This window comes from Acipenser ruthenus, chromosome 17, assembly GCF_902713425.1.
Source record: "Acipenser ruthenus chromosome 17, fAciRut3.2 maternal haplotype, whole genome shotgun sequence".
NCBI lineage: Eukaryota > Metazoa > Chordata > Actinopteri > Acipenseriformes > Acipenseridae > Acipenser > Acipenser ruthenus.
In genome coordinates, this window is record NC_081205.1 from 32,013,807 (window position 1) to 32,024,629 (window position 10,823).

The 10,823-nt window shown below is 41.3% G+C and overlaps 1 protein-coding gene across 1 annotated transcript; it reads right to left on the bottom strand.

The window, feature by feature from the left end:
* Window positions 1-1,208: 1,208 nt before the first annotated feature.
* On the bottom strand, window positions 1,209-3,207 carry LOC131697990 (transcription factor HES-1-like). The gene is made up of 4 exons (XM_058990413.1): window positions 2,754-3,207; window positions 2,538-2,633; window positions 2,202-2,289; window positions 1,209-1,785 (listed from the first exon to the last, which is right to left on the bottom strand). The coding sequence occupies exons 1-4, from the start codon at window positions 2,859-2,861 to the stop codon at window positions 1,280-1,282; spliced, it is 798 nt and encodes a 265-aa protein (XP_058846396.1). The 5' UTR covers window positions 2,862-3,207; the 3' UTR covers window positions 1,209-1,279.
* Between the last annotated feature and the right edge of the window lie 7,616 nt (window positions 3,208-10,823).

Sequence of the window (10,823 nt, forward strand, 5' to 3'; positions counted from 1 at the left end):
AGCTGATATTCTCCAGTAGAAATGTGGAACTGTTTAAATCTGCCCCGCTTTGAGTCAGGACTTGTTCTGTATGGGGTTGAGCGAGGCGGAAACCTGATACGACCGCTGGTGGACTGCGTTTTATCAGCGCTCTCATCTCTGATGCGGTGTACGGGTTTTCTACACCGCTTGGAGTCATATATCCGAATAACAGGCGGCATTTTTGAAAAGAAAAATGGTACAGTAATATCTCTTCACTTGTGTGAGGTTATAACTGGGTGCTTTCGGTCAAACACATTTTCATTTTTGCACGTGTTTTCTTTCTTTTTTGAGGGGATGGCAGATGACTGGGCTAATTATGCTACATGTTTTGCAGCTTCAGTTTTGAAACGGCCCGTATCTCATCTGTTTTAATAACCTGGTTGGGCTAACGTTTCTTGATTACCAGAATGTTTTCTATTATTTATTTTTGAAACTGCAGCATTCGTATTTATTGTTTTAATAACGTTATTTTAAAATGCGTAATGGGTGAAGGAGAAACGGGGCAAGTACACTGCATTAGTATAATGACATCTAAACGTAAGTGGACTTGCTTTTCGTTAGCAATCTTGGGTGTTTAATTAAAAAGAAAAAGTGTGTTAATTGTGCATGTGAGAGAACTTTAACAATTGCTATTGTCCAGCATTGTAAAAAAATAAACATTACAATGCAAGTGAAAACGTTAACAGCATATATTGTACATTTTTTGTAACACCGTTAGGGGACCAGTCCAGCCTACTCTACGATGTGCGAATTACTTATATGTTGAGCAACTTTTTGCAGCTATTTTGAACCACTTAATTCAGCTCAGAGTTTTAACGCTTGAGATTAAAACCTATATGGGTGTTTGTCACCAGAATGGATTTTAACATATAATGGTCTCCCCCAGAAACATGCATAAAAAAGCATCGCCACACCAGGTATGCACATATTTCATTTATTATTATTCTATTTTAATCTTCCAACAGGAAGAAAACGTTTAAGAGCATTCAACATATATCTTTGGCATCGCATAATAGAAAACAGGATACCGCGAATATAAAAAATGCAGTTCAGAAAACTGACTTTACAATACAAAACTCATTTCAATATGAACCTTTTTTTTCAAATATATACAAATATAGTGCATCATCTTCACCTTTAATACATTTTAATACAAAAAAATATAAACTAACAAAATCAGTTAAATGTTTGTCTTTTTTTTTTTTTTTTTTTTTATCTGATACAGTCATTGAAACGCTTTGATCTTCTCTCCTTGTTTTTACCAGGGCCTCCAAACCGAATCAGCGGTGACCGGCGCGCCTGGAGAGACTGCAGCGGGCACTGGTGTGGTAACGCTATTGGCATAAACTGGGATCACGGGTCCGCTTGGTGCAAATGCTGCATTTGGGATCAGGAAGGCAAACTGTCCGTCTGTGGCTGGAACAAGCTGGAAGCCGCTATACATTTTAGTGGCGTCTGTGGGTGCGCTGAGCGCCGAGCCAGCTTTGCAGGGCATCCCGTTGAGGGGCAAGACGTTGGTCTGTGGGGACGCGCCGGGGATTTGGCCGAAGGATGGATGTGGGTGCCCGGCGGGGATCTGCGGCTGTGTCGGATAGTTCATGGCGTTGATCTGAGACATGCAGCTGGCTAGGTGCCCCAGGAGCCGGGTCCTGACCTCTGTGTTAACTCCTTCACAGGTGGAGAGGAACCGTGTCACCTCGTTCATGCACTCGCTGAACCCAGCTCTGTACTTGCCCAGGACCGTGGGATCTGTGTTTAAAGAAGCTATAAAAAAAGAGAGGAAAATTTAAAAGATATTTAAAATGTAAAATATACACATGCACACACATTGGTCAACAAGCGAAAACAGTGGCATATTGTATTCCAAAAATCATATTTTTGTATATTTATTAAATAAATAAATAAATAAATACAAATTTATAAAATAGTCTCTGTTTTCTATCACTGCGTTGAGCGGTGTGTTGAGAAATTTAGCCAAAACGCCCTTTCGTTTTTCCTTTTTTCCCCCCCTCTCTCCCGGAACAAGCACAAGTTGTGTCTATAAATAATCTCAGACCGTGGGAAAGGCTCAGCGAGCCAAGTCAGAACTGCTGCTGGATACCAGCTAAACCGCAGAGGAAGTCTGGAAGAAATCAGCAATAAAATATTCAGGGAATAAGAGAAACAAAAGGAGGGCTTACCAGTCATCTGTGCTCTCTGCAGGTTTCTGAGGTGTTTCACTGTCATTTCAAGGATGTCAGCCTTCTCCAGCTTGGAATGCCTGGAACTCTATGAAACATACCAATATGAGATATGTTACAGCTTGACAGTGTGGATGTATGTATGTATGTATGTATGTATGTATGTATGTATGTATGTATGTATGTATGTATGTATGTATGTATGTATGTACATTGCATCGCATAACAAATGTATAGTTACTTTCCAAACCGGTGCTAATGTATATATTTGGCTTATGCAATTATACAACGTTTTGCAAATACAATAAGGTTGCTGTAGATTGAATAAACACTTACATCTTTTTTAAGCGCGTCCAAGATGAGCGTTTTCAATTGCCCAAGGCTTTCGTTGATTCTCGCTCTCCGTCTTTTCTCCATAATTGGTTTGGAGGACTAAAACAAGAAAAGAAACAGGCAGCCGTAAGTACATGCATGTTTTTGAGAGCTTGTAAAATGATGGATCTTGAACAAGCAAGCGCGGAGGTAGGCTGAGACTGAGAGAGTGATAGTTACCTTTCTGTGCTCCGAGGCTGTCTTGGGCTTATCCGGGGTCGTGTTCATGCTGGCCGGGGTGGCAGCCACGGGAGAACAGGACGTTTTCTCCATCATATCGGCTGGCATTTTATGTTGGCAATATCCCACAAAATGTGCAACAACTGCAGCAGCACTTCTGGGCGTTCTCCCAAGGTTCTTGACAGAGTCGTGTTTGTGCTGTCCGAACCGCTGTCCAGTTACTTTAAATCCGCAGTTTATTTAAACAAGGAGTCGAATATCCTTCTCGTACGTTTGTAAAATAAATAAAATAAAAACCAAGCTGTATTTTTAAGGGCTTTATCACTGGGCAATGCCTTTTCTTATAGTGTTCATAAAGTAAGGGTACTAGCGTGCAATGGCTTTGCTTTCGCTCTGAGTTTATCAACGTTGTAAGCGACTAGCAACACCACTTGCGGCTCTTATTTATATCTGAGACTGCACGCGAACGGCTCGTGTGAAACTTCCCAAACTTTCTTTCCCACAGTAACTTCCCACCAATCAGCGAGAGGGACACGCGGCCCAAGGGGAGGACGGCTCGTGGACAGCGCCCTCCCATTGGCTGCACGGCGTACGGACTGGCGGCCAATGACGCGCGGCAGGGCTTAGGGCACCACCGGGGCTCCACCGTCAATCATCCGCTTTACAAATTAACACTTTCGTTCGTGGAGCGCAGCAAAGCTATTGGCCACTTAAGAGTGCTGAGTGCAATTTCTAGGCAAACAACAGAGCTCAGATTTGTAAAATGATTTATTACAGAGGTCCATACTGAACTGGGTTGGTAATTAAAGGTATTCAAACAGGACTCTCTTACATCGTGAATACATACTACATATTTCTGATTTGGGTCTAGACGAGTATCATACGACTGCAAAGTTATACTATTGCGAGGACTATAGAGACGACATGGTTAACAGGCATTGCCCCTTGGTGAATTGGGGATAGTGTAATAAATAAATAAATACAAAATAACTATGAGATTGAACATATGTCATTTGTGTTCTAACTAAATGTATTGTATTTTAATCATACTTCCTCCTAAATCAATACATTAGCCTATGTTTGCCTATTACTGATATCTTTATCACAGTGTACTAGTCTTTACCTTAAGAAGTGGGGTCGTTCTTAATGTTTTTGGTGATACCCTCCTCCTAATATGAATACTAATAGAGGCTCCCCTGTATTGCGTGTTTTATTTGCATGTTATACTGCTTGCCCTGTATTATTGGCTGCTGTATTATTTGCCGCTGTCTTGCATTGCAATCAATGCATAGCTATCTCTTTAAAAACACGCCGCACTGCTCCCGGCTCAGCACAAGCCTGGCAGTTTGTCTTCTGTCGGCATGCAATCGCTCTTGTGAATGTGGAGCACGTGCCAGGATGTTTTATTGCCGCTGTGGTTCAGGTTTGGCTGCTGGACTGGGGTTTATATTAGAAGGAAGGGAAATAGCAGCTGCCGTGTTAAAGCCTGGGAAAACCACACCCCCTTCGAGATGGATCGGGGTTATTGGTATGGGAGCCAGGACGAAGGATTTGTGCGTTGATAAGAATCTCCCTGGCAGAGGCCAGGCGCTGTGCAGTACCCGCTTCAAGCGCAACGGTGGCGCTCGATAGCCATTTTAAAGTAAACGTTGTTAAAGGTGATAAGAAACATACTTCAAACATACCGGTACATGACTTATTGTGCATCGGAACGTGTATCACAGAGCATGCATTTTATTCCAAGTTCACTTGTAACAATTCAGTCTTCAATACACCTGTTTGGTGGTTATTATTATTATTATTATTATTATTATTATTATTATTATTATTATTATTATTATTTATCGTCAATATGAAAAATGCATTTTTTTTGCAAACTTCCCATAGCGACTGTTGTGGGTTGCACCAGCCCAGCTTTGAAGGTGTACGCTGCACAACACATCCCGTGTGCGGCGATTGTAATACGAGCTTCTAACAGTACATCTAACAGAGTAAAATGTATCCAGCATAATATTTACAGTAAATTAATGACAAAACAGTAATCATTTAAAATCACAATGACCTGTATTTTTATTTCATATTAATACCAATACAACCAGCGTGCATAAAAAACAAACAAATCATGCTATAATCTCGATGACCTCATGTAAGGAATTGCGGTGTATATATATATATATATATATATATATATATATATATATATATATATATATATATATATATATATATATATATATATATATATATATATATATATATATATATATATATATATATATGCAGCTCAATGCGATACCCTGAGCCCATCTGGACCCGTTTATTTAGTGGTGTTTGCTCTGTAACCCAGCGCTTCTGTCAGAGCGCTCTAATGTAAACAGTTATCCAGCTGCTGCTTACCTCGCGACACGTGGCGCGCAAGCGACCGGGAGAAGGCGCTCCTTCAGCCGGCATGCAGCCTACAGCCGCGGGGAACTCCACTCACTTCTGCGCTGAGATCCTACCTGCGATAAGGTACGATAGACATACAGAGCATACCAACTGCCCCGCGTCCCCCCTCCAGCGATCTTCCTACAACGGCGTTTAAGTGCTTTCAATGTTTCTGTTTAAGATAACAATCTCTCTGTATGTGCATCCTATTTGAGGTCTTTCTTTCTTTCTTTCTTTCTTTCTTTCTTTCTTTCTTTCTTTCTTTCAGCACATAGCCTATTTTAAATATATTTTTAGAATGTTCTAAAGTATAAATGTGTATAAGTCAGTTCCATGAAATATGTGTTAAATGGGATTTTCTTTTCTTTTTACTTCGAGGTTTATTAGCACATATGTACTCAATGTATTACAAGGTATTATAAAGGCACCAGTCTGTACCTGGCAGTGTAGCTTTAACGTTGCTTTGTGAGTTTGAACTCTATATCAAATAATTAAATAAATAAAGTGGAAAGATGTTTTGCCTCAGGTCTCGTCGCTTCCCTTTCTCCGCTTGACTAACTTTCTCACACTCGAGTTCTCATAAGATGCCGAGTAGCAAACTCGAGCCTGAGTCATTCAGCCAGAAGGCTCAAATAAAAAAAAAATCCTTTCAAAGAACTACTTTTTTTTAAATACACAAAAGGGTTTTTTTCTGCACTTGCTCCTTATCTGCACCTGGATGAGATAAATCCCACACGTATCACCTGATCTAAACTTATTATTAAGCAAGACCGTGAGAAAAATAAACCTACCCAGGAGAAAAAAACAAGAATCACATGACTGCAACTGACCGACCAGAGAGATAGTGTGAGTGTGTGTGTATGTGTGTGTGTGTGCCTGTGTGTGAGTGTGTGTGTGCGTGCGTGCGTGCGCGTGGTGCGTGTGTGTGTTCTAAAGTTTTTTTTTTACACAGAGAATTGTGAGGGTCTGGAACCAACTCCCCAGTAATGTTGTTGAAGCTGACACCCTGGGATCCTTCAAGAAGCTGCTTGATGAGATTCTGGGATCAATAAGCTACTAACAACCAAACGAGCAAGATGGGCTGAATGGCCTCCTCTCGTTTGTAAACTTTCTTATGTTCTTATGTTCTTATGTTCTAAAGTAAACTAAAAAAAGGTTTATATCAGAACAATTTACAAGCATGATTTACTGATGGTAAAAATTGTATGTATTATTACCTAATCCAATTTAGTTTATGAAAAAATTTTAAAAATAATAGAAGCCCAATTAGACACAGTACAAGCCACTGTAATGATAACAGTTTTATAGTGACTATTGTGCATTTTGGTACCAGCCAGTAAGGGTAAGAGGGCAGCCTCTGTCCATGGGGATGTGAACATCTGCCTTATGCAAATTCTGGGCCTCTCACTACCAGAAAACCTTCTACACAGGTCTGCACAGGACCAAGAACTAGCCTGCCCACAAGCTCATTCAGACCTGCACTGGTCCAACAGGGTCTCGTTTATAGAGTTGAACTGGGGAACAGGGTCTCGTTTATAGAGTTAAACTGGGGAACAGGGTCTCGTTTATAGAGTTAAACTGGGGAACAGGGTCTCGTTTATAGTGTTAAACTGGGGAACAGGGTCTCGTTTATAGAGTTAAACTGGGGAACAGGGTCTCGTTTATAGTGTTAAACTGGGGAACAGGGTCTCGTTTATAGTGTTAAACTGGGGAACAGGGTCTCGTTTATAGAGTTAAACTGGGGAACAGGGTCTCGTTTATAGTGTTAAACTGGGGAACAGGGTCTCGTTTATAATGTTAAACTGGGGAACAGGGTCTCGTTTATAGTGTTAAACTGGGGAATAGGGAAGGGGGTTGGATACCAGTGTGCCACCATCAAATCCAATGGCGTACACTGTACTGAGATGGGATGTGGGACCTCGTGGAAAACCTGAGAAAAAACACGTAACAATGTCCTCCTAAAACAGAAAGCTATGCGCTATGCGCGCCCGTCCCCAGTGAGTGATTAAAGAAACACACCAAGCATGCATTCTTTCACTTGTTGGGTTTGTGTGGTGGTAACATGCCGTAACCAGCGTTTCATTGCTGCCTGCTCTTCACAGTAAATCTCGTTAGCATTTCTTCCCCTCAGGGTGGGGAATATTGAACTCGTCTGGATAATAACTTGGACGCCGTGTTGAATCCCAGCGCGGCCGCCCGCACAGCCCTCACATTCCATCAGTCCGTTGGAATGCCATGCCGGGCAGCTGGCTCTTAATTGCTGCTATCACATTAGCCTGCTGCCACCCAGCTCTGTCCTGGCCTCTTTCTCAGGCTCCTATCTTTATTGAACAAGGACCTCCAAACTGCAATAATGCAATTACCCAGCCGATTGCAGGGATAAAGTACATGGGAAAGTGGGAGATAAGGTCACACACAATCTGGTGTTGACCTCATATAAAGGCATTGAGTCACTTTTTAATCTCTAACAGATTTCTGCATGGATTTATTGGTGATTTTTAACGGTAAACAACACACAGACAAAAACAGTACTGTATTTGCATGGAAGTGAAGAACAGCTTGCTGGCTGGGGTTGTGTGGTTCAGGTGGACTGTTTACAGGGCAGGATTTGTTCATGGCTATTGCAGCGTTTCATTTTGTATCCGTACCTTGAAACACACATACCATCTTCAGTACCGTCATATAAACACAAACTGAAGTTTAGGGTTATGTTTTAAACTATTTTATTGTTATTACTATTAAAAATGATTTTGTATGAACCCAGAGAGAGTAGACTAACTGGACAAAAAAACAAAACAAAACAAAAAAAAACAGAGAATGGCCTTAACAACCCAGCTGGAGTATCTATCCAAGAACTGCAACATCACTTCAGGAAAATCAGCTGACATTCCTCCAAGCTGTACTCTGCTGTTTTTCTAAATACACCTTTGTATCAGTGTTACAAAGTAGCATCGGAGAGGAGGAGCGCTTAGCAGCAGCAGCAGGCGCTCGCGGGCTCGAACGCTGGATGCAAGTCGAGAGCACAGCGGGTCAGCCAGGCAGTCTGTCTGGAGGATAGGTTGGAGGGAAATATATACACAGATATAAAAAAAATAAAGTTTCTGTGCAACAGGGATTTAAACAAGGCATTTCGGCTGGTCAAAACACCCACAACTGACTGAGAGCTGATAAGAACCAGTGCATGGGAAAGAAGCGAAAGAAGTGATGGGCGGCTTTTAAAGGAAACATGTTTCACTGAAGTGAAAAACACATTTTCCATTTACTGCAATGAATGATTGCATTGAGGACACAGTAATGTTTTAACGCAGTACAACGCACTGCATAACCATAATGGGTATTAATGCAAAGGTTACAATGTCCAAAATAGTGCAGCCAGTATCAATGCAAGGCAGCCTTTGAAAGGTACAGTATGGAATCCCAGCATGTCCAGCAGAGAGGGCCTTGCTGATTTTGCCAAATTAAGCGAATTTAACTTTCAGGCACATGGACCCTGCAGCTGTTTACTCTGTGGGTTCAATACTTTGATAGGAGTTTCATGTTTATCTCTCGCAGTGCAATGCCAGGAATGGCTATCTTTAATTGATACCAGTGGACTATCAGTTACCTGAGAGCAGAGGATCATGCTGATTAAAATACAGTTACAGCAGTCGAAAGGTAATCAAACACATTGTAATGTGTAACCCAAGGGAAAACAGTGTCAAAAATATGTGAAACTAGCTGAAGAACCCGTCATTGCCCAGGGAATATTTCAATATTTTAATATTTCATGCATGACAAATTGGGGAACATAGCATTATGGTTTCCTATAAGTTACCGATCTTGGGTGTCGCACAATGCGCTCGGACCCCTTTACCTTTTTTTAACTTTATTTTTTTTTGCCATTTAAATTTTTTTAAAAATGTTTGTTCTTTTTATTTATTTATTTATTTATTTATTTATTTATTTATTTATTTATTGGTTTTGTGGGTTTCTTTAATTTGAAATACATGGCTACTGTAGTGATCCAGCAATGGGGTTACTAAATAAAGAACCCTGGGGGTCAGATTTTTGGATTCAAACATAGCCCTCGACCTTCCCCTGGATGAAAGAGGAGGCCGTGCAAAGTTTGGTTGCACTGGCTCCTGCGGGGTCCGAATGCATAAAGGAACAGACAGACAAACTTTCTTCTTTATATATTAAGATTAACACCAAATAAGTCAGCGTGTTTATTGTGGGTTAGGGTTGAATGTGCATATTTTTTCTAAAACATATAAATGTCCTCAGAAATGACCATTAGACCTCCCCAAAACAACCAACCCACAGCTGTAAAAAAAAAAACCCAAAAAAACCAGTTCAAATGGTTTATACTGCTACAGTAGGATGTCAAATAGGTGTTTTTAAGAAGCTACACATAAACATATCATTTTACTTATTGTATTAGGGAGGAATAAACATCAAAGCAACCACGACTCTCCATTACAGATTGTCTTGAAGCAACTTGACCCCCAGCAGCAGCCTCTAAGTATTTGTTGCTGATTCCCCACATCTGGATGCATTTGTGCCCCAGTGTGGTCTATGGGGGAGAGGAAGAGACTTGAGGATGTCCAAGGTAAGCATTCTATTACTGCCCTGCCACAAAACTCCCCTTGTGAATGACAGCTGCATGACAGCATTCATCTAAAGCCCTCTCCCTGGACTGCATGGCTGAGCTGTCACGAGTTCATGGGTTATCAGAAGTCATCATAACAGGTTTCTACACGTGGCTTTGTCGATTGCAGACGCAGGTAAACAGGTCGAATAGCCCCTGTTACAAGCAGATACCGTGCAGTAGGTGTTGTACAGATCATCCTACTCTGTGCCAAATGCTACAACATATTTCACGTCTCAATCGAACACTTTTCCTCCCTGTGTTTCCTGCTGGACTTTCACAGCTGTGTTATTTTTCGCCAGCAGTTTTTCTTAAATTCCTTTTTACACACGTCAGAGCTGACTGCTAGTGGACTGTGGGAGACCCCACCCGTTTCTCTTGATGGAATTCACTGACGCAGAGCAATGACTTCTTCCCCCTTGAATAAAAAACAAGTAATTGTGAGCAGAGTTCTGATTCTTTTGTCAAACATGGTAGAGTAGAGTTGCGTGTACTTTTCAGGAGCAGGCATATAATTAGAGGAGGGCTCTGGGTTTTACTTTGCTACAGCTCTGCACCCAGCTAAGGTCCAGACAGGCACACTCCCCCCACCTAAAGGGACTGGGATTCTGAGTATTGAAGCAGCGGTCTGGCACTGAAATGATGGGCACCAGGATTCCAGAACTGCCATCTCAAGTTATAAAGGACCTTGTGCTTTATCTGACTCTGATAATGTTGCTGCAATAAATAATATGAGCACCGTTTATTTGTCTCCAATAAGGGTCCCATCATCAAGATAACATTGAAAACAGTACAATGCAACAGTTACACTGCAGAACGCAACCCTGACTGCCCTTCAAATAGTCCACTGAGAGCCACTTCAGTATTGCATGGGTACTGTAGTTTAATGTGTTACATTATGCATCACAGTCTATTTCGCATCCATTATCCAGGATGTGTGGAACAATATCTGGTGACAGGGCAAACAAACCTGCTTACATGCTCAAACATGCACTGCAGGCAGAGTTGCTTATTGA